The sequence below is a fragment of the Dunckerocampus dactyliophorus genome, chromosome 2 (assembly GCF_027744805.1).
Source record: "Dunckerocampus dactyliophorus isolate RoL2022-P2 chromosome 2, RoL_Ddac_1.1, whole genome shotgun sequence".
In the NCBI taxonomy this organism is placed as follows: domain Eukaryota; kingdom Metazoa; phylum Chordata; class Actinopteri; order Syngnathiformes; family Syngnathidae; genus Dunckerocampus; species Dunckerocampus dactyliophorus.
In genome coordinates this window covers 39,893,557-39,918,513 of record NC_072820.1, presented here as the reverse complement: position 1 = coordinate 39,918,513, position 24,957 = coordinate 39,893,557, and the positions used below count along the sequence as shown (strand labels likewise).

The 24,957-nt window shown below is 39.9% G+C and overlaps 1 protein-coding gene across 3 annotated transcripts; it reads right to left on the bottom strand.

The window, feature by feature from the left end:
* Window positions 1-7,243: 7,243 nt before the first annotated feature.
* Window positions 7,244-12,490, bottom strand: lrrc18b (leucine rich repeat containing 18b). 3 transcript variants are annotated; one of them, XM_054753332.1, is made up of 4 exons: window positions 12,244-12,490; window positions 10,279-10,341; window positions 9,846-10,145; window positions 7,244-8,334 (listed from the first exon to the last, which is right to left on the bottom strand). In XM_054753332.1, the coding sequence occupies exons 3-4, from the start codon at window positions 10,101-10,103 to the stop codon at window positions 7,870-7,872; spliced, it is 723 nt and encodes a 240-aa protein (XP_054609307.1). In that variant the 5' UTR covers window positions 10,104-10,145; window positions 10,279-10,341; window positions 12,244-12,490; the 3' UTR covers window positions 7,244-7,869. The 3 variants fall into 3 exon arrangements, with proteins under 3 accessions (XP_054609307.1, XP_054609296.1, XP_054609316.1); XM_054753321.1 differs by having other exon boundaries at window positions 9,846-10,341; XM_054753341.1 differs by having other exon boundaries at window positions 7,244-8,247; window positions 9,846-10,341.
* Between the last annotated feature and the right edge of the window lie 12,467 nt (window positions 12,491-24,957).

Sequence of the window (24,957 nt, the reverse complement as noted above, 5' to 3'; positions counted from 1 at the left end):
TTTAGAGGTAAAATCAGGTTTGTTCATATATAAACTGCACCACTACATAAACCGCACGTGTCGATATCATAAAATGACACATTGTAGCACGCACTAGCCCGTGAGGACCAGGCAGCTCTTTATTTGACAGGAGCCAATCATGAGCTACGAAAAAATTCACGACAAGCTTGTCAACCCATTGGAAATTTCAGGAGGTCATTACTGACAGTCTGACTCATGGTTTCATCTTACAAACAACATTAAACTCATCACACAGCAACCTAACACTCAAAAGGCACCTAGGAAATATACTGTACATTACATGTACGAATACAATTTTAACATCTACCCATAATGTATTTGCCAGAAGAGCAGTTCATTGGAGGATAAGCAAGAGGGTTGAGCGAGTACCCCAATATCTGTTGAGTGAGTACATGATCTGTATCCGTATCTTTACTCAGAGTGGGCAGGGCATAAACCAGAAGTGAGCGTGGTTCCCCCGGAAATGGGCGTGGCTTAAATCTGTACATTATATTATGTCTGAAATTGACATGGATTGATCAGAAGTTGCTATATTAATTGTTTATTATTCAGCTATATGTGTACTGCCTATGTGTGTATGTGATTTGTAAGACTTTATTTTTTTATTATTTTTTAATGATTTTAATTATCTTTTTATTATTTTTTTATGAATTTGGCGATTCATGCAAACATCCAGTGATGGCAAACAGGGAAATAATCTGTCAGCCTTACAGCAACTGTACTTTTCTCAAAAGCACCACATTCAGTACTATGAGCAAAGTTTTCCAACTGGCTTTATATCAGCAGCCAAATTAGAAGCAAGCAGACAAAAAAACAAAAGAAGTAGTTACCTAATGAGGATTTTCCTTAAGCATGAGTACGGATAATGACGAGCTGTACTCATCTCATGCTCGTACTTGGCAAAAATGCATTATCCGTAACAGATACTCGTCTAAAACGAGTACACATAGATACTGTAGAGTATGCTGCAATGCCGCTTCTGTCCACCAGAGGGAGCCAGAGGAGCGGTGAGCACAGAGCCGAGAGGGAGGCTGATGTCATTGTAGCACCCCAATGAATGCGTTGCTCAGACACAATGCCTTATGGGAAAACTTTAAAATGTTGGATTTTTTAAATTTTAAACTTGGTATCGGTGCATGTTGGTATATTTCAGAGGTATACTTTTGGAGTGTTAAGTTGCTGTGGGATGAATTTGGTGCTCTCAATAAGATGACAGCTTGAGTCAGACTGTTATGTTGTTATACTGTTATATATAATGACCTCCTGCAATTTCCTATGGGTTGACAAGCTTGTTGTGAGTGCACTTATAGTTCATGATTGGCTTTTGCTAAAGAAAGAGCTACCGTTTCCTTACTGACTCGCGAGCGGCACAGTTCTGAAGTAAAGTAGATGTCATCAGATTAGAATTTAGACATACTGTAGATTAGACGCACCTTTGTATAAGTCGCAGGGTTCAAAGTTTAAGAAAAAAGTAGCAGTTTATGCACCGGACTTTACGGTACATTCAATACTAGTCTCTGGATTTACAAGAAAAAAAATGCGGCAAAGGCGGTGTCTCTGCTAATTTCTCGCAACTTGGAATAAGACAGCGTGCGCTGTGGGACAACTATGCTCTTTAAAAGTACATTTCAGAAGCATTCCGAGAAATCGGAGCTGGTAGAAATCCAGAATATAAAACTATCTGAACATAAAACTATTCGACGTATTCAACCTAGCGGATGGCATTTTGGTGTGTCATATTTCTTTTACATAACATAATAAATAGGTGTGCCACGAGACACCCAACTCACGAGACGAGATGATGCACAACACTGGGTGCAAGAGAACGAGACAAGCAGAGATTTTAACATTAATTTAAAGAAAAGTAAAAAGAAAAAATATGACTGGACAAACAAACATTTAACCAAGTCACAAAACAATGCAGGCCGCACGGTGGTCTAGTGGTTAGCAGATTGCCACACAGTCAGAGTCAGGAGATCGGGAAGACCTGGATTCGAATCTCTGTTGGGCATTTCTGTGTGGAGTTTGCATGTTCTCCCCATGCGTGCATGGGTTTTCTCCGGGTACTCCGGTTTCCTCCCACCTTCCAAAAACATGCATGTTAGGTTAATTGGAGACTCTAAATTGTCCATAGGTATGAATGTGAGTGTGAATGCTTGTTTGTCTATATGTGCCCTGCGATTGGCTGGCGACCAGTCCAGGGTGTACCCCGCCTGTCGCCCAAAGTCAGCTGGGATAGGCTCCAGCATACCCCCGCAACCCTAATGAGGAGAAGCAGCATAGAAAATGGATGGATGGAAGGACAAAACAATGCAGGTGCATTTTGAAATGTTTATTCTCCCACAAACTGACGCTGAACAATCTTTTTAACATTTTTGGAGACCAAATAAACCACTTTTATGATAATATAGTAAATATAATAATGCAATAGTTCCTTTAATATATCACCTTTCACGCTGTAAAGTTGCGGAATTGGTGTTTGTGACATGTATTTTCTCACAGGGAAGTCCTACTGTCTGTCAACAGTTTGCAGTGTTCCTTTAAATGCTTGCTTTTCAACTGTATCAAAAAGCAGCCTTTCTTCTGCTATGACTTTCTGTGAACGCACACCATTTTGCACTGTTCCGTGTGTATTTACTTTGCCAACCAAACGTCTCAGTGAGTGTTGACTGTCAAAGGCTCTGCATCTCGATGTGTAGTTTTTTCCTCAGACAAGAAAACTGGGTCGAGTGGAGATGTTTGAGGTGGGCAAGTTCATTTTGTTGCCCTTTATGTTACTATCACTTTCGAATAAATTCGGCATGCTGGCTTGTTTCTTGTTGATGGGCTCACCTTGCTCATTAATATTCGCACACGTGGGCTGTGGCATTTCGCTTTGCAAGCATCTTTTTCCCTCCTAATTTCTATATTACCTTGCATTGCTTTTCACAAGGCTCAACTTTTTTGCTATGCGTATACTAGCAGCCCCGCCTCCCCCACAGAGACAAAGCAACTGTATGACTGTTTGCCTTCTATGAAGCATCGAGGTGCTGAACCAATGCACAGAGTGAACCTCTTCCTGCCTGTTTGGAGGAGAGAAATGAGGAAAACACACAAATGCACATAGCAATACATGGAGGCCGGCAAAATTATCAAATACATTTGAATTTATTGTGTGATTAATTAATTTGTTATTGCGAGAAACTCGAACTGTGACGTGGCGAGGGATGACTGTAGCTTTTTAACAATGACTTTTCCTCTACTGGTGTGTGCAAACAGACAGATGATGTGACAAACGAGAATTCTCATCACGTTGTAATCTGGCAAGATCTCGTGACACCCCTAGTAATAAGTCATGAAAGCATTCCAATCATGTCCTTACTTTATACTTGCTGAGGCAATGAATCATCAAACTGTCAAAAACCTTTGAAATATGATATAGAAATATGGCATTGTTGTAAAATCCATACATCCACATTATAAACACAATATGAATTTGCAACCTGTGATGTGAAATGAAATACAGTATACCAAATGCTAATACAAACGATCCAGCCACCATCTCACTCTCATGTTGCAATTAAGCCAAAGAAAGTCAAGTGATGGTTCATTAAGAGAGTGGCTTGACAGACTGAGTGGCCACAAATAGACAGGTGTTGCTCCCTCTAACCCCTTTTTATACCGACCACCCCATATTTGTTTCCCCGCCTGACTACTCTGTCGCTGACAATTAGCACACGGCCATGACTTCATCCACTAATGGCAATGAAGAGAGAGTTGAGAGGACAAGGGTGGCTCCTTGACAGACCGACTTATTCTGTCTGTTACTTATTATGGGCCTGCTTGTGGAGCAACGGTAATACAGCACTGCAGCAATAGCAGCTACTATTTCAAAGCAATGCAGCATCTTACTTTTCCTCATATTTACTCTTCATACTGTATAATATTATTATTGTTAGGGGTGTGCATAGCAATAGTAGCCTCTGGTGGGTGTGTGTACGGGAGTCTAGATGATGTCATCACCTAATCTGCATAATTGACAATGACACATACGCATGCAATTTTTTGAAAAGGCTAAAAGAAAAAAACTGCTATATACTGTACATACTGTATATTTAGACAAGAGAAGTCTTTGTGTCATCATTAGTTATTAGCATCCACACTTCAGCTTTTTCTTGTTACATGATGCCTTTTTGTTCTATTTTTCAATTTTTTAATGTTTTTTTTGTTTATTTTATTTCTACAGTGTGTCATGGGCCCATTAAATAAAATGACCCGCGGTCCACAAAAGGGCCCCAGGCCGCACTTTGGACACCCTTGGTTTACTTATTTCACGAAGTTTTACCAAACGACGGAAGAATGCCCATTGACTCTGTCTTTTTACCACTAAAGTAATGCTATTTGGTAAGTGTAAAAAGGAAACGTACCAGCAAATACAAATTGATGGTGCAGACATTGACAGGGCGAACGAAAATAAATTTCTCGGGGTTATAATAGATGAGAAGATGAACTGGAAATCTCACATTAAAAATTTAAAACATAAAGTGGCAAGAAACACCTCAATACTGAATAAAGCTAAATTTGTCCTTGACCAAAAAGCACTACATACGCTCTACTGCTCACTGATATTACCATATCTAATTTATTGTGCCGAGTTATGGGGTAATAACTACAAAAGTGCACTTCAGCCACTAACTGTGCTACAAAAAAGGTCACTCAGGATCATCCATAATGCTGCTTACAGAGAACACACAAACTCTTTATTTATAAAATCACAATTATTAAAATTTGCGGATCTAGTAAACCTTCAGACGGCTAAAATTATGCATAAAGCAAACAATAACCTTCTACCAAAAAATGTAAAACAATTCTTATCAACAAGAGAGGAGAAATATGATCTGAGAGGAAAATTTAACCTAAAACACCTACAGTATATGCACGGACAACACTGAAAACTTTCAGCATTTCTGTATGTGGAATCAAGTTGTGGAATGGACTGAGTGTGGAACTCAAACAATGCACAACAATGAGCGATTTTAAGAAAAAGTACAAGCAGTTGATGTTCACAAAATACAAAGAAGAAGAGACCTGAACCACTGTGAACCACCTGAACCACAACATCTAACCACTACTATACTGACTATTAACTCTTCATTGTGGTGAGTACATGGTCTGTACTCATTCATTATCAATCAAACACTTCTTCAATCATTCTATCAGTTATTATTAAGCCTCTAGCTTCCTTTTAGTAAGTGAAAACCTTGGTTATGATCGCACTACATTGTCATGTAGACCTACAAAGCATACCTGGAAGAACAAGAGGTGAATAAATGCATTGCAACTGATGTGAAACTGATGAGGGGTAAGATTAAATAAGCTTTGCTTCTTCCTACTCCTTTTTGGACATGCAAAACTGTGAATTGTATTATGTGATGTGCTACTGTTTGACTCATGCATGTTCAAGATGAATTAAAACCATGAACCATGAACCATGAACTATCGCTTGTCATGACTCCTGATAGTCAAAGGCTGGGCTGCATGCTTGTGGAGGTGTTCTGCATGCTTCCACACCTCGCCTTTCATGGTGGTTGTAATGCACATTTCCCGAGCTTCAGTGGCGGAGCTACCGGGTGGCCAGGGGTGGCCGTGTCCACCCTTCTGTGGTGCAGAACAGAACAGTTCAGCCTAACCACCGTTTCCGTTTGGACGCATTTCACTGCAGCACACAACTTTCCGTGGGAGGGCTGCCTATTTTGTGGAGGAGCTGTCATTAAAACCGCATCTTGCATGAACTACAAGCGGTAAGTACCTTTTCCATGATTACTTTGGTCGGTTCAGGTCAAGTTTTCTCACTATATTGACTTTGACTTAAATTCTGAAGCAAGATTCAGCACATAAATACGTTAATATGGGAAGCTCTCTGTAGCAGCATGAGTCGGCATGTAAACCAAGGAGTCTAGAGTTAAAACAGATTGGCATCTACTTCCGTATTGTGCCCTACACGGGTTTGGCCGCCATGTTGGTGAGCAGAATCCACAAAACATGTATTGAAAACATGTCCTCGGCACACTGCTCAGCTATTAATTGCTCCAATAGTCGGTCCAAAAGCAGTGGCGGAACTCCAGTGGGAAATACATGCTTATGGAAGTCCATTTGCATTCACCCATGTGGTTTAAAAGTAGTTCCCTTATTTTAAAATTAATTTTAAAAGTATGCACTGTTGTTAAAAAAAAAACAACAACAAACGGTTCACTAACGTCTGTCCTATTATCTTCCTTATGCGATAAAACATGCAAATTACTGATGAAACTTTTAAGAGTGTTGTATTTTTTGTTTCCAGTCTACAGTCAATAGTTTAGGTGTGCTCTCAGCCGATAAAGCAACTAAAGCCATGTAATTAAAATTAATTTGATTCTATTTGTGGCCACATGCCTTAGTTGCAGCAGCACTTTTATTCATTCTGCTAGCCTGTTTGTATTTAGGTGATTGACATACAGAGTGAAAGAGTCGGGGGATGGAGAGCAAGGTAATGGAATATCTGAGTGAGGGAAAGAAAAGCAACGAGTAACAAAAATAAGGTACATCGATTTATGTGTGTCGCTGTGGATTGATTTTCAATTGTACTGGCAGCGTGCATGTATCTGGGAGCATTGTGTAAAGAGCGCCAGATTGCAACAGGCTCCTGGCTGACTGCCGGGCCAACCAAGCTCTTGGTTTATCGGTGTGTTCTATATTTAATTTGAACGCTTTGATAATCTGAATTGCAGATAAAATAAAGAAGCAAGCACATGAAATCAAATGCTTATTTCTGTAGGCCTCCTTTCTTTCAGCCACATTTCACTAAAACGGGCTGAGTCAATATCAGGCCATTTGAATCCTAATGAGTGTATCTGATGAGATCTTATTTCTGTCCACTCAGCACTCCTCAGCTCAGTGATGTGGTTTAAAGAAACCAAAACCAATCTGGCGGGTTGGGGGTTATTTAGGCTTTTCAAGGTCTATTGACTGCTTACGTTGATATAGCGAGTCGCAAGAAACTGGTGCGAGCAGAACTGATACTAATGTGGAACTAAGAATGTGGTGTTTTAGCTAGATGCAAAATGATATATCATTCTCCTTGCCAAAAAGGTTAATCTTGAAAACTAGCAGCTGATTAGAACTAACTGCATTTCCCACCTTGATACTTATATTAGTTATTTACATATACAAGTATATGTATATTATGTGTATATACATACATACATATGTGTGTATGTGTGTGTGTATAGGATGTAGGTTCATATAGTTTTTATTTCAAATTGAAAAATAAATTATGAATATATTTAATCTTATTAATTCTATTTCCCGTATTTAGAAAGTCACGGTGATTTTGATCAATTCTACTTGTATACAAAGTCATGGTGATTACCAGCAGTCTTTGCAGCCCTCTAGTGGAGACTCGTAGATTGGAATTGATTTTATGCTGGTTGAGGGGTGAGCTAAGGTCAGGGAAACAGTTAATGTCGTCATCATTATTAATAAGGCTATTTAAATTGGTTGGAGGTGTGCTCCATTATGATACAAAAGTGTGGGGTAAAGCCTGACATGTGCTTGAGTTCACAGACCAGGGTATAATTAATCAACAAAAAGATATTTTTTGAAAGCAGAAATTTCCCAAGTTGTAGTGTTATATTTTATTTTTTCTGTGTTCTTCACTTATTCAGGCAATGACGAGATCTCCTGCACTAAGCAGCAGCACTGACCTGGTCCTCGTGTTAAGGTGCACAGACGGTACCTCCGTTATGTTGCAGGCTAAACTCCTATTGCATTGTAACTTCTTTCAAGCCTAGCTTGCTCCTTTGTGATATCCATTAGCCATCAGACAGCTCTTTAGGTAACGGTTTCTGGACGTGCTGCATGCACTGTAGGAGGCGGTTCTTTCCTGTTCAACGCCTCCACTAGCATCATCTTGTCTGTTTGGCATGTATTCAGGCAGTCCTCACACAGATCGCACGCCTTGACCAGATAAAACATCTTTGGTGGCTTAGGGACAGGCACAGCAGGTTGGGGCGGGGGAATAGGATTCCTGTCCAGGTTGGCTTTCTTCAGATTTTGCAGCAGCTCCAGGCACTTGGGGACACGAGTGAATTTGTTGTCGGAGAGACCAATGTAGGTGAGCTCCTTCAATTCACCAATAGAGGTGGGAAGTGTTTGAAGCATGTTGAGACCCAGGTTGAGCGTGCGGAGATTCTGCAGCTTGCCGAGCTCCTTGGGGACATGTGTTAGACGGTTGTTGCAGCAATTTAAAACGACAAGGTTTTTCAGTAGGCCGATGGCCGGAGGGAGCACCTCTAGCTGCAGTCAAAAACAGATGGTTATCACATATACTATTGGACTAGGCAACATGATGTACATTGTGATCTATTTATAAATGACTACCCTACCAACAGAATAATTTACTGTGTATCTAAATTTAACAGGCCCAAAAAACTTTGATGAAATGCTTTTTAACTCTTCAAGGCCAAAGAATCACGAGTCAGAGGGTTTAACATCAGAAAATCAGCAATATAAAGTCCTGGTATCTTGTATTCCGTGGATCAATGCGACCACATTTGATGTGTCTGTCACATCGAACATCTGTCCATTTACAGGTATTTACAGGTACAGGTAGGAAAGGTCATTGACACATAGCTACAGTCATCCCTCATCACATCGAGGCTCGTATTTTGTGGATTCGCTCAAACACTGTTTTTCAAAAATAAATGAATTCATAAATCCTGCTGTTTTGTGGTTGAAATCCAGCCTATTAGATAAAAAAATGCATAAATAAGCAAATTTTGCGTATTTTTTGCCTACATTTTCGTAAAAATGGCTAAATGAGCTAAAATACAAATACAAGGCATTAAGAAGACACATTCAATTTATGACTGTAGTATTCCAAACCGGTCACTAAGTGTCAATAATACTTTTAATGTTCGGTGAGACAAGCACCGGACTTGATCGCTGGAACAACAGGCTTGTATTGCAGGTTTGAATTATTTCACATAGGGCGCTGCCAGGAATTCTGGACCCCAGGGAAAAAGAAATATCACCTTGTCCTCACAAAAATATTTGTTATTTTTTTGTAATTGTCCCTGCAATGATACTAACTGACATGGCATTGAACACAGTGGTGTTCACGCTCTTGTCTGGGACAGGGAGGGTGAAAGTTATGTGTTACTACCAAATACAGGAGATTGTTTTAATTGTCTTCTGACTATAAATAAAAATCACAAGCAGATAGCAAAATTATTTATCTATTTAGTGGTGCCCCCGTCAGTCATGAGCCCTTGGAATTGTCCTAACTTTTGCCCCCTTTATTTCACTTCCTGCCCACATGTCTGGAACACATGTATTGCAACACACAGGAGCACAGGTCTTATTTATATCTTGTATGGCTTATTTTCTCTGATTATATCTGCTATATTGGGTAATACGAGTGTAAAGGTGACATATGGGTGTTATTTCACATCTAGAAGGCTCTAATAATGTTTAAAAACTGTAATTATGCGCTAGCTATTAAAATATTCCATTTATAAAGAAGGAATCCTACTTTGCGGAAATCATAGTCGTGTCCGGAACCAATTAACTGCAATGAATGAGGGATTGCTGTATACGGGCTGAAATAACTTTTATTCTGTCTGTCTATTTCGCCTACTTATACACACACACACACACACACACACACACTTATGACAGTTCTCATTGAAGTTTTCAAGTCCAACAGTGACATGGATAAACTAATATAACACAAAGCATGTACTTAAAGACATTCAATATAAATATATGTTATAAACCTCATAAGGCATAAGGTAAATCATACTCACATAGTTGCTGTGCAGGTCCAAAATTTGGATGTTGTTGAAAGCATCAATAAAGTCAGGAAGCCTCTTAATCAGGTTCCGGCTCAGGTTCAGTTCATCGAGTTGGCAAAGCTTATCGATACAATTTGGCACGACTGAGAACTGCTTGAAACTGAGATTGAGGCGTTGTTTGCCATCCGGTGTCAGCTCGATGCAATTCTGGGCCATTTGCAGGTCGAATATCTTGTTTTTACTTTTTTTGCCTTTCTTGTCCTTAGGCATGCTTCTGCAATGTGATGTACTGTAGTGACAAACTGTTAGGGCCTGTCAGCATTGATGATGTTCAATGACACAAATAACATAATTTTCATGAAACCTTAATACAAATAATTTTATAATACTAGGATTGTTGCTTATAATCTTAACATTAAAAAAATGGATGAAAGAGATGTCTTACCTGCTTTAATGAGTTAGCCACGAAAGGTCTAAAGGGGTCAGTGTTGCAAACTCACCTGCCTAACTGTGAATGACATAATAAGTCACTCAGGAAAATGTTGATTTGAAATAAATACTCAAGAATGTCGGTTATTTTGTGCCTGTTGTAAGCTCAGCTCTGAATTCACTTGAACAAACATAGCATTTGTGTTCTTGTGTTTCCAAGCAACTGCTGGTGCTGTCATTGTTGAACAGAACAGCTACACATTGTACAATCTAAAGGTAGGGAAGCTATGGCTCGAGAGCCAAATGTGGCTCTTTTGATGACGCTCAGACCTTTCTTAACACAATAAGATTTATTTATTTGAATTTTTTTCGCTGACATTTTAAAGTTAAAACATTATAGAAATCACAGTGTTAAAATGTTCATAATATAAAACATTCTCAAGTATTTTAAATCCATCCATTCATTTTTATCACTTTACGGGTGGCCAGAGCCAATTCCAGCTGCCCTTCCTATATTTTCCGGGTTAGACACCAAAACTCGATTATTATTGGATAACAGTAGCCTACCCGGGTCACTGAGAGGTCAAGAAGTAAACTTCCCTCCTTTAATCAAATAGTCTGCTAGGTAATTCTGCAGAGCAAACCCTTTTGCGAAACAAGATTGCGAAAAGAAAGAAAGATGAGGAGTACTCTTCAAAACAATGCAGCACCAGAAGTCATATGGAGAGGTATTTTATTATTATTAAAATATTATTATTGGTTAGCTTCAGTATAAGAAAATTATTAAAAAGAATAAATTTAGAGACTTATTATGTTCTAAAATTGCTGGTCGTGCTTAAAAATGCACGCATTTAGTTGTATTCAGTGTTAAAAAATATGATATGGTTCCCACGCAAATACATTTTAAAATATGTGGCTTTCGTGGCTCTCTTAGCCAAAAAGGATTCCCAAACCCTGTTATAGAAAGTACTGCTGAAAATGTTCAGTTTTTAATAAAAATAGGGCTCAAGAACTGCTCAAAAATATATTTAAAATGTGATAAATTAGCCTTACAATCACATCTTACAATAGTCCAGAATATTGAATGGTAAATTGACTTTACACACCACAAATAAATCAAATGCAGAATGTGCTCTGCAGATCTGCAGGAACATGACCAAGGTATCGTGACGCATTGCAGAATTTCTTTGCCTGGTATTTAACATAAAACATGGATTTGAGATAATAGAAAGTGGTTTAGTGTCACCGACAGTGCCTTATTTAAAGGCTAGTACAAAAAAGGCCCAATTTATTATCTTAAATGACCTCCTATGCCCTTTTTCATGTGCATTCCTTCAATCAAAGGCCCTGTATTGTGTATGTAAAATGTTTTTGAGATATTGGAATGCCACTTTCCATTCTCTTTTTATTTCTGTAATGCACTAATGACTCACATAACATATAGTATACTGTATAATGTACACATACTTGATATTAGTCTTGCCTGAAAACAGCTCCTAAACACAAGTGTATTGATTACGTTCCCTTTTATTGCAATTAAGACACGTGAAGTGTTTTTTTGAAGAGCTAAAATCGGTTGCCATTCACATTATTTTCAAAATTTTTATGACATGACAAATGTTTGGAATCTGTTTTTGCAATTGGTGATCATCCGACCTTTTTCCTTTTACTGTTGCTGAGCATGAGAAGTTTCCATTCTGACCCATTTTCCATTCTTCAGTACGATACTGCTTTAACACACACCCGTGGATACGCACACGCATACAGACAGCAGCGATGATAATGTGTCAGACATTACTAAACTGTGAGTTTCTCCCTAACTTTGGCTCGCTGTATTTTCAGTTGTACGTAAGCTGCGTTCAGGTGTACTGGGAATTTGGACCGTACAGACTGTCAATAGCACATGCCTGGTTCACAATGAAGCAAAATATGCAATGATGCAAATTTTCTACAATTGTTGTGTCGTATATTTCATACTCACAGTGACGTCCACTCTTTACTCGGACGTGTTGCTTTCCTTGTGTGATCATCAACTGCTATTCCAAATGACATATGTAGCGCTAGCTAGCTGCTGTTACTGCCCGGTGTTAAACACGATGTGAACTAAACAGCAGATCATTTTAAGGTGAAGACCGGACAATGAGTGAGCCACGACGGACGTAAACGTTATTTTGTGTCTTTAAAGTAAACAATTTCATCTGAGTGACGTCACAGCGCGAGTGGTCTTGTTTAGGTAGATGCGTTTATGGGCCCTCAGAAAAAGTTATCATTATCATTATCATCATCATTATCATTAATTTCCATGTCTCACTTAAGCAATGGAAGGGTTGGCCCTTTAAACGCACGCATTCACACAATGAAATAAACTGTATTTTCCCTCGTTATTTTTTTTTAAATTGGCGTGTGTTTGTTTCAAAGTTGCAACACAGGTGTGACGTCATTGCCATCTGGGTAGCGTGATTTCCCAGGGCAATGGAGAACCCCACAGTAACTGAACCTAACCTACCACTAGATGGCACTGTTGTTTACTAAATCAGTTTAAGTGAGCTCTGACAGGAATACGGTATCTGCATTTTGTCACTTCACTCCAAATATGCTCAAGAAGGTTAGAATATAATGATTATATATTATGGCTAATTATTATTATTATAATTTCATAACAAATGGGAATATGCATCTAATAACAAATCTTAATATTAACAATTAAATAACAACAATGACCATGATTCAGCTACTATTTGAGACAACAAACAGATTCCATCATCTATCTACTGTGTTCATGACAGTGTTGCCAACTCCTCAGTAAGAAAAGTAGTTATTGTCAGCGGTTAATTAGCATATTATTTGCATATGCTGTTGTGACAGATGCTGTAGGAAAAAAGCATAACCTCATAGGAGAGACAAAAAAGTGAGTAAAAACACCTTCATTATGTTTAAATCTATACATCAACGACTTGGTTTGTTGATTTAAAATTGGCCATCACTTCATCAAAATAAAAGAATTTTAATATTTTATCTCGGCCAAAGCCTCTCAAAGTCTAGACAGCGTAATAATTACATCCAGACTCGCCTCCAGCCACCACTCTTTGTCTTGCACTTAGGACTACTTGTTTAATTTATCACATGTTCTGACACACTGGCAGGTAAGTGAGCGAGTCCGAATGAGGCTTGAGTGTAATGAGTAGTAGTTTAATGAAGATTAAGAAACATTTACGTTTTATGTCCTGCTCTGTAAAACAGGGTGAGATCCACGCCGGTGGCACCACACCTCATGCATGCGTGATTCATGGATGCGTAGAGCTCCACTGTGCTTTCAGTGTGCAGCGCGGGCTGACTGACTGACCGCTCGTGACGGTCCTCTCAGCAGCACCCGTTGTTGCTCAGTGAGAAGAGAAACTGCAGAACAATACATGCTTTCACTATTAAGTCCCCAAATACCAGAAAACTCTCCAACGACGCCAGAAAAAGTCGCTAGATTTGTCGCTAGTCTCTTTTGAGAAAGTATGTCGCCAAGAGGGTTTGGTATGTCGCCAGATTTAGCGACAAAGTTGCCAAGTTGGCAACACTGGTTCTTGATCAAGTTGTTCTTGAGCAGTTACTCGATATTTCATGTTGTTGATGACTCCGCTCTTATCACCATCATATTAAAATTAACATAACTCCTCCTCATGTTTTTTGCTATGGCTGGCTTCACGCTTTAAAAAAAGATTGTCATGGGCCCCGACCAAGCGCACTAAAAAAATGCATGCATAAGGCAAAGCACATGATTGGGCAGCTTTTGTGATGAGTTTCAAATACTCCAAAACAAAATGCTGTTTGCTGGGTTGACTGGGTCTGCTATTTCTGCCAGTTTAGATTTCATGAAAAGCTAAAATGTACCTTCAAAGAGCAACGTTACCACTCACGTCTTCGAAACAACTAAAGACACGGACACGATTTGCATGTGTAAAACAACCTGTCTTTTTCAGACTTTTTTTTTCCAGGGAAAAAATACAAACTTATACTGTAGTTACATCAACCCAGTAAAAGTAAGCTCACGTCACATTTGAATACTTATTTGTGCTGAGTACTTCTTATGTCACATCCCTACTCTCCTTAAGTTGCTTTACTAAGCACCACATGTTTAGAACTATTATGTGGTAGCTAGTACCTTCCACAATTGTAAAGAAAATCCCACTCAGGATCATGATTCCAGGTCACAAAGCCTCTGTAAGTCAGTGAACTATTGTTTATGCCTTTTGAGTCCAAACAAGCAACTTAAGTGCAGACAAGAGTTATGGCTTGCTGGACAATGTTTAAGAAAGGAGGCACCATGGAAGCAGAGGCGTTCATGTGTTTGTCTAAGCTTGAAAATGGATGTGGCTTTCCTGTCCTCAAACTTTATGCCTGGTATGTTGTCTTTGCTTCAGGACTGGCGGTTTAGGAAGGCCATTCCTTTTGTGGATGCTTGGTCATGATCCAGTTGCGAAGGCTGACCATTTACAATAAAATATTATTATAAGGTTTTCCAACAGAGTGTGTGTCTCCAAGAAGCGCTATTTTGAACTTTAAAATAGTAGCATTGGTATCTGCTCTCATATTTGTAGCGGACTGACAGATAGTTGGCAGTGTTGCAGGCTTTATTTATAGCAAAGCTGTCCTCCGTGAAGTGGTGGATGCATACACAAGGTTGGCTCATCTACAGTAGCTAAAGGCGGATCAGAGGCGGTATCATGTCCATGAGGAAGGCGTTTTTTTCAATCATTACGTCATAAAAACCCAGAACATTCAAAACCGACCATTTGAGTGCCTCTTCTCTCAAAAGTGGAGCCAATGTATGAGGGAGATGCTGGATTTTTCTTACGTTTGGTGGTCATAAACAAGTTCTAGGGACACATATTACAGATATTAGTAATGGGTGTACCGAGTCTGTGCTATCCACATATCGATACTCACACGGAATTAAAAAAAGAGCTCTCCCACATCTTTTAGGGTAACTTACTACATGCAGTCTTTTATGGTGCAGCCCCCTCCCCGTAGTGTAAAATTGAACTGATCTATTTATGCCACGTGACCACTGGCCAGAAGAACGGTGAATCCATGCTGGAGTCGACTAGCACAACAACACGCATTAATGTGTTAATAGACAAACTCGTATTAAACTAAACACATATAGCACAAAACACATATTACTCTTATGAAAAATATTCATATCTTGATTCCTTAAACTATTAAGGTTTCATTGTGTAAAAATTAGGGATGCTCTAATCAGGGATTTATGCTGCCGATTCTAATCAGCCATGAGTAATATCAGCCGATACTGATACCAATCACATGGATTAAGTGTAGATTTAAATTTATTTATGTAGTATTGGCCAGGGGTGCCCTTAGACAATTCCGCACGCCGATCTTTTTTTGTGATCGGCTCTGAACAGCATTTATCGGCGTATGGCAATCACGTTTTTTATGGAAATCGGACGATATTGATCGGTGGCCTATCAATCGGAGCATCCTTAGTAAAAATAAATTATTTGTCCTGATCCTGTTTTGTGCCTTATGCTGCTTTTCTCGGCTCTGCACAGGTCTGCACAGGTCCTTTGGCGTTCCTGGGCGGAGCAACTGCTGCAGCCTGCTGCCCACCTGTTTCCAATTAGGCCTACTTAAAGGAAAACTGCACTTTTTGGAATGTAATTTGGAATCATCCACAATCCTTATGTGAGACATGAACCCATGTCTTTCTCTTTTCTGTGCATTCTAAAGATAGAAAAGCAGCTAAAAAGAGGCAGCTAAGAATTCATGTAATGGGAAACACATATTCCACCTATAAAGCCTTCTGAATAAACCTCCCAAAACTGCCAACAACTCTCCATTTCCAAAATGTGACCTGCATATTAACCAAGCTACAGCAACATTGTTATTATTATTGTTATTAACATTGCTGCGCCGAAGAACTACGTAAGTTCCATAGTGACACCTCGCCACACCACACCGGCTAGCGACTTGCTGGCTAGCGACTAGCTTCACTATGCACTCACTCAGTGGTGGTTCTGGCTTGAATGACGCCCTGGGCGGACCATACAACACAAATAGAATGGACAATTATTTTTTTGCAGTGCACAAATTCTTCAAGTACAAACCCTCCCAGCCCCCCTTCTCTCCACCTCAACACACTTCAAGTTTTTCCAACTACAGAAAGGTGCTTATTTCACAAGCTCAAGCATCGCTTAAACTGCATTTGACTTAAATCCACATTCACACAATTAAAACTCTCAGTCAAGAAAACAAATGAACGGCAGTCCACCAAGTAACGTGAGCTTATTTGATCTGTTTTGATTCCATAATGTGGTGTGCATAAAGTGATGCTGTAGCTCCATACCTTTATCTTTGGCCCGTTTCTCCTCTCCTTCTTTCCTCTTCTTTCTAAATTGTGCACCTGATGGCTTTGAGTTTGTCTTTGTTTCATCCACATGAAACTCCTTTGGTTTCATCCACATCACATGGTGGACATTTGATCACGTTTGAGGGTGCAAGTATCACGCCTGTAGAGGGCGCCCATCTGCCACACATATGCACAGACTTGATGAGGATGTGATGAGCCCTGAGCATTAGTAAGAAGGATTTTTTTTTTCTTTCCACCCCCACGGCGCCCCGTGGAGAATGCCGCCCTGGGCAGTTGCCCATGTAGCCCATAGCTAGAACCGCTACTGCACTCACAGCGCGTCAGCATCTCGCTCACAATGCCTCAGGTCCCTACCGAAAGGTAACGCTACATATTGGAGCTGCCGCCACTGCTGCTGTGTTTTTGGTTTTGAGTTTGGAAAAGGTAATGCTCGGTGTAGGCGTTTTTTTTTCTATGTGAAATCAATGCACCCAGGAAGGGCCGGTAATGCTTGAAAAGGCCCAAATATGGCAAAATACTGTATTATATGTTATCATGAATGTGCCTGACACTACATGGTCACAGCGTGTACATAAATCATAAAACCTTGATGGAGGTTTTTGGAGGTGTTTTAACAGCAAGCTTTGTGGGTGGAATTGGTGTGTCCCATTACGTGCATTAATTAGCTGCCTCTTTTTAGCTGTTTTTATATCTTTAGAATGCACAGATAGAAAGATGTGTGTTTACGTCCCACAAAAGGATTGTGGATGATGGGCAAAATAAAGTTTAAAAAAAGTGCAGTTTTCCTTTAAGCACACTCCTGACTTGTGCCGGTGCCATTCCACGCTCCTTGTCAGTGCTTTTCTGCTTTAATTTGTTTTTGTGTTTTAGCTGTGACCTTATGTCACAGTCGCTTTTTGCTCTGGTTTTCCCTGGTCGTATCCACTGTAAGTGCTGTTTTTGTTCTTAAAATGTTGTATTTTTGTACCTTTTGTGTTCCTCTACTTTGGGATTCTAAAATACCACTGAGCCACCTTGTGACAGTTTTGCTATTTGTTATGACTAATATGTTATGAAAAATACACAGTAAATATGTTAAATGGCCAGTATTTGCCATGTGTTTTATTGGGATAAAAATGCCAAAAAAGTAGTCAGTATTGTGACAAATAAAAAAAGAATCTGGTATCGCCCATCACTAAAAGGCATAACATCATTAAAAGGTTGTTTTGCTTAATAAGGGACCTTTAAATCCCTTTCCAGTTTCCTGAATGGTTGTAAAAATCGTAGTGCATGCATGATGTCATTACTTTTGCAGGCTGAAGCCAAAGAGTGAACAGAGTGAGCCCGTCTGGTTCTCTTTAGTCTACTTGGCCTTGAGTTCCACAGAAAAGTCGATCATAGCAGTGAAAGATGGCAGACAAATAAATCTTGTACTGTAATATCCAACTGTGATGTAAGAGTCCAATAAGGGACGTGATGTTTTATCTCAATGTTATCTATCGTCTTCAATAGTAACAATAATACCTACAATACATGCCATGTTGCCAATGCATTCACATAGTAAAGCTTCATACTCGATGGTTTTCTGACATCATTTTACTTGGTAATGATACCAAAAGAGGAAGTAGTGTTGCAGGGGAAAAAACATGTGATTGTTCCCTACTGGACACTTGTTGTTGTCCAGTGTCACTCACAGGATGCCAGATTTGGAGTCAGTATCTCATTCTGGCATCCTGTGATTTTCATTCAACGCTTTCATTATGTTCCGTTTTGTGCACTGACACTGTGCATTTATGCAACCACACAGGACATATGCTGTGTGTGTGTGTGCATGCGGGTGCGTGTGTGTGATGATGACATGAGACACGCAGTGGTTTCATCTCTAACAATAGGTTTTGTTTGGCTTTTTTTAACTGGTGACATCACTTTTATGCGAGGACATGTCTGCATTGTCTACCGTTTTGTCCGCTGAGCTTCACTTTGTCAGGCAAGCAGTTCCTCACCGTTCCAAATAAATACTGCACTTAAAATTGTCTCACACACTCATGAGAGTCAACTTCCTCTGACTTGTGTAATTATTTCTGAGAATATAAGTGAACTCGACCTAACACTGTCGTGCCTTCTAGCAGCTGATGTTGCTGTCGCTGTCTGATATTTCTTTTTGTTGTCTTTTCTTGATGTCTATCCCCATGTTATCCAACCAGGTTGCTCTTTTCTCTCCTTCATCACTGTTCCCTGCGTCTGTCCCCTATTAAGCCATTCTGTCCAGTGGCAATCCAAAGAACCCAATCACTCGTACTGCATGACTGAAATAAAACTAACACTTAAATGTCCTCCCCTCTCATTAGAGCACATCCATCACCAAGCACACCCCTATGACATTTTAAGAGGAATTGTGAAAATATATTTTACCAATACCACATGGCCATGCAAGGAGCAATTGAAAGTGTATAGCAGTCACTAGATTGCTGCTAGGGCTTCATATACTGGTATATGATATATTTTATGTGTGGTGTCACTGATGTGCTAAATTTCCACATTGCAAATCTGCCTCTTTCCTGACCACAGTCGGTCGGATTCCATCGAAATGAAGCGCCACTTTTAACCCAATTGGAGTCAGTTATTTGAGATTTGCTACACATGGGACTCATTTTCCTGTCAGGGGGTGCTATTAAATTATAGCGTAATATGAAGAAGGTGCAATAGGATGGTGTAGCTAAAAGTGTTGACACTTTAAGCTCAAAAAGTAAAATGCAAAGTTCTGGGAATAGGAGTAATTGACGTCTCTTCAGTGTTGCGGCGCTTTGAGGCATCAGAGAATGTTTTTATAATGAGAGGTGATGAAAAGGTGCGACTGGAGAGTGAGAGGTTGCCATGGTGCAAATACAAAGCAGCCACAACTTAACTTAACATCAACTTTATTGACTATTTTACAACATAAAACTATACATTACAAAAACAACTGAGACCATTACCTCTTAAGCCAGTTCTAGGGAACCTATGGCTCTTTTGATGACTGCATCTGGCTGGCAGACATTTCTTAATACAATAACATTTATTTATTTACATTTTTTTTTCCGCTGCCATTTTAACGTACAACATTATGGAAATCACAGTGTTACAAATACTGTTCAGAATACAAAACATTCTCATGCATGTTAATTCATCCATCCATCCATCCATCCATTTTCTACCGCAATGCGGGTGGCCAGAGCCAATTCCAGCTGTCCTTCCTGTATTTTCCAGGTTAGACACCAGAACTCGTTTATTATTGGATAACGGTAGCGTACCCGGGTCACTGAGCGGTCAAGAAGTAAACTTAACTCCTTTTAATCAAATAGTTCATTCATTCAATCGTTTTCTATGCCGCCTAATCCTCACTAGGGTCGCGGGGGTACGCTGGAGCCTATTCCAGCTGACTTGGGGCGAGAGGCGGGGTACACTATGGACTTGTCACCAGCCAATGGCAGGGCACATATAGACAAACAACCATTCACACTCACATTCATACCTATGGACAATTTAGAGTCACAATTTAGCTTCTAGCTAATTTTGCAGAGCAAACCCTTTTGATAAAGAAGATGTCAAAAAGAAAGAAAGATGAGTAAAGTGCAAAATCATGCAGCACCAGAAGTCGTATGGTAAGAAGTAGGGGTTCCCCCGATTGATCGGCCACCGATCAGTGTTGGCCGATTTCCATGAAAAAGCACGGTATCGACATATGCCGATACTTTATAACGCCCATCACCTCCGCCGATCACCCATCAGGCCTATAGCGACTGTCTCTTGCCCACTTTCCCTTTTCAAAGCCAAAACAAGCATGTCTGCCGTGTGGGACTTCCTGTCGTTGTGAGAGTGATATTGTCAGGCTGTACGGTGACACACTAGTTTCTTATTGTCATGTTATGGTTTGGTTGTATGTTGTGCTTTTCTTTGTTATACTTACTGCCTTTGTGTTCCTTGAGGTGGGCCGAGCTACTGGAAGTGCGCAGCTGGTCTCATCATTATCAGCATCCTTTTAGGCTCACGTGTGGCGGCTGGATGGCACTCTCTGATTCTCACTCCAAGCTCCACTCCACTCCACTCCATTCCTGCCGGCATGCTAGTTAGCTGTTGGTCAAACTCCGTGCCATCCAGTACAGCCTTGTCAGTCTGCAGCACGTCAAGTAGCTCCGCCGGAGCGGTGTGTATTATTCTTGTTTATCCCTTTTTTCTTCCTTTTTTTGCGGTGCCCTTCTGTTTGCCTGGCACTGTTGATAAAACCTACCTCTTGTCACCTCCACATGTTGGAATCCAATGGACCAACATGCGCACGACACAGATATAGGTGTTGCACCCTGCAAAGCATGCCACAAGCCTGGGTGGTGCGTTAAAAAGCTTTAGTTTGGTGCGGCATTTGGGGGGCGGGCACTTGGCAGGGTATGTTGAGTTTTCAAGGCGTGCAATGTGATCGTCGGTCGGATGGGGGCTAATGTAGCCAAAACACTGGACACTCGCCCGTGGGTGTGTGGCAGCGGGAGGTCTAAGGTGGATAGCCCGAAAAGTGGTTGGATTTGTCGGACTGGAGGAAATCGGGTTTGCCTACGGGTCCTGCTGGAGCGCCATCAAACTGCTCTGGCATGCATCCAAAGAAGGCGCCTGATCCTCTAAGTATCACCAGTGATTTTGCAAAAGTAAGTCAAATATGTTTTTCTCTACATTTTGTGGTTGCCCTTCCATATCATATTCCCCAGGGGTCACCAACATGCATGGTGCCCACAGGCACCAGGGAGCCCGCCACGACCATACGAGGCGCCCGCAAGCCTGCTTTTCATTCAGTTTTTCAGTTAATAATGTGAGAACACAAGAACACAAGAAATGCATTCTGAAATACAAAATGTGAGTTGTAGATACCAGCATTTTGTTAATGTTCTGGTAAAACAAGCATATTCGCTTGGTTTGGGTTGAGATAAACTATGAAAATAAATGTTGCACAAATGAGTAGCTCTTTCCTATTTCTGTAAAAGTAGCTCTCACAAGAAAAAGCGTTGGTGAACCCGGATATAGCCAATCGGAAATTTAAAAATGTACACTTTAATGTATTGGTATGTGATCGGTATCAGTCGATTTCACTCATGGATGATCAGTATCGGCAGCATAAAAACCTGATCAGAGCATCGCTAGTAAGAAGTATTTTATTATTATTATAGTATTATTATTGGTTAGCTTAAGTATAACAACATTATTAAAACGATTAAGACATAGAGACTTATTATAGTCTAAAATAGTTGGTTGTGCTTACAAATGCACGCATTTTGTTGTATTCAGTGTTAAAAAATATTATATGGCTCTCACTGAAATACATTTTAAAATATGTGGCTTTTAATGGCTTTTTAAAGGTTCCCGACCCCTACCCTAGGCAAAAATACTGAGGCAATAAATAAAAAAAGGGCCATTTACTACTATAGACCTCATTGCATTTGCTGCCTGCTGCCCGCTACAAAGAAGGGGGTGTCATAAACTGAAATATACTGTATTATATCTATGCAGTCCATTAGCTGTTATGTTTTGAAGAATTGATACTTAAACTGTTTCTTAGACCAGACATTATACATGATTTTGTGTGAAAAACATGCACGACGGCAACTGGAATCGGAGCACTATTGAATTTAAAGGTCAGTGGAGGGCAGCGAGAGGGAAAACTGAGAAGCAGAGAGGCCCGAATCTCACGCACATGGTTCTTGTTAGATGATTCCCATTAAGGGCATTGTGGTTCTGGAACCAACTTTACATTTCACAGCTTCATAGACATTTGAAAAATGTTTCTACCCACGGTTAAAAGACAACTTTTATTCATTGCATCCTTAAACAACCCACACTGAGCATGGCATATATGTAGATATAATAAGCCTTGTAAAACAATACAGTATACTGAAATGAAAAATCATGTAAATTACATATGCCTTCTTTGTCCTGCTGCGTTTTTGATTACAGTCATAAAAGATTTAAATTAAATGAATAGCAGTAACAAAAAAATCACATTACATTCAATGCTACACATTTCCTAAACTCACTCACGTAAATACAACTCAAGTGATTAAATGCTCTAATTGGGTATAGTAATATTACGGGAATGCAGAAACAACTGCAAACACTGTAATATGCATGTTGGGCCAGTAGTTGGTGATGCCACTTTGTAAAGAAACAATACAGTTCCGAGGTTTTATCTGAAAATATTTGGACTAAACAGATATAGCCGGTTTAAAATAGGATGTATACAAGTAGTCCAATGAAGGCAGTGGCATTGTAGTAAAAAGAAATGGACATCACTGTTAGGAAGTCTTAATTGTGTTAAACTGATTGCTTAATACTGTCTTCATGCAACTGATGCAAACTAGAGTGCTTTACTTGGCTGCAACCAGCAGAGGCGCTCTTGATTCAGTTTCAACTAGTTTACGATCTACAGTAGAACAACATGTCAGCTATGAGCTTAATATGATAGTGGCATCGAAACAGGAGTTCAGAACATTCCGAGAGAGACTCAAACATCCCAATAAAGTAACACTGGAACCTCGGTTGGCATCAATCTGTTCCAGAAGTGCAGACTCAAACTGAAATGTACTCTAACCGAATAAATCCAATTAAGCCATTCTAGAAAGCCAAACATTTTAACACAAAACCCATTTTTATCGTTTCACAATTATATTTTTGCATGCAGAAAACTATATATATATAAAGCTCTATATCGGCTTTAATTGTAGGAAAAAAACGGTACCGACATTGGCCGATATCACATTTTTATAGCAATGTCGGGCCGATAATTATCGTCATCCCTACTTTTAACGTCACTTTGTGGCTATGAGCAGATAGCCACACGGACACTACCTTCGTGTTTTGCCATGAGTTATTTCTTGAATTCAATCGTGTTTCTCACCGTCTGTATCAAAATGCTGGCACTTTCTTTGGCTCCATTTGAGGTTATTTTGCATCTGTGAACAAAAGAAAAGCAGAGACTCGTGGCATAACTGTGTCAGTTAGTTAACAAAGAACTAGAGCCAACCGCCGATGACGTCATAGACGGGTGACGGACCTGGGGGACGATGACTTCTGATTCCTGTTTCCATGCTAACAGGGACGTGTTGTGTTAAAAGTACATTACGAACAAAATTGGACTCACAGTGTATTAATAACATGACAAGACGCCATATTGTATGCTCACCGGAAAACGTATGCGAACTGTTGCAACATTTTTGCATACATTTTCAACGGTAATCAAAAAATTGGCTCACCGGGATGTATGCTAACCAAGGTTCCACTGTATTAAATCTCAATTTAATAACATTTATCATTAACTGTCCCCATTGTTGAGCAAACACTGAACACGTTGTCCTTCATTTTTACAGCCAAAATGCTTCATCACTTAAAAATATCTATTTTGACACAAGTGTTAAAATCCAGGTAAGCAAAATAACAGTTTGTCTTTTTTTTCCCAACAATAACTATCAATCATGCATTAAGTGGGTCATCAAATGTGGATGGCCTTTTTCTGCAACGAGCACACTTTTACAGTAGATAGTGGAAGTAGTGCAGTGAGGGAGGAGGAGGAATTTGCTGCATGGGTTTCAAGTTCAGTGGTGCTTCTTTTCCATGCCTCAATCCAAAGACCATGAAGTGGAAATAAGAGACTTTTACACTGTCAACATTAGCAGTGAGCTACTATCACAAATGATTTGAGGTAATCCGAGAAATAACCCAACACACACTGCAGTTTTTTTTGGCCGCAGATGTGCAATATTTAACCTTCCACATATTTTGTTTACCCCACACACGTAGCTGCACGCTTGCACTGATGCATTGTCACCGTGACACACAGTGGCTGTTAAATTGATTTTGGCACGACATGAAAGTGTCTTGCAAACTTGAGGAGGGGTGGGGGGGGTTGTCTGAGGGTAAATCGCTACTCTAATGTCAACGCTCCTGAGTTGTGGTGACTGTAAATTATAGTCTGACACACAAAAAACAGACTTAGCACAGATGTTGTGAGGCAAGATAAGATGAGGCTGGGAACACATTGAAAGCTAATCACATGGCAGATTGCGTTGGATCACATTCATGTGCGTTTTTATTGCCTCTCTGAAACCGCTAACTTTGACAATAAACTTGAAATGGAAATACTGGTAATTAACAACAGTTTCAGAATGAAAATGCTAGCGACACACTAAACAAGTGGAGTGGAAGAGTTTAATTCTTAAGTTGACCATTGCGCTGCAAGGGCTCATCATTAAAAGCTACCGACCTCCCGTCCATTTTTGTCATCTTTTCTTTCCCTGTGAAAATGGTAACGTGATACAGTTTATA

Bases quoted from the DNA above. Each gene is read 5' to 3' on its own strand.
- lrrc18b (XM_054753321.1), bottom strand. From the start codon at position 10,103: ATGCCTAAGGACAAGAAAGGCAAAAAAAGTAAAAACAAGATATTCGAC. The intron at 8,335-9,845 runs GTGAGTATGATT...TTTTGACTGCAG, and splicing joins TGGACCTGCACAGCAACTAT to CTAGAGGTGCTCCCTCCGGC.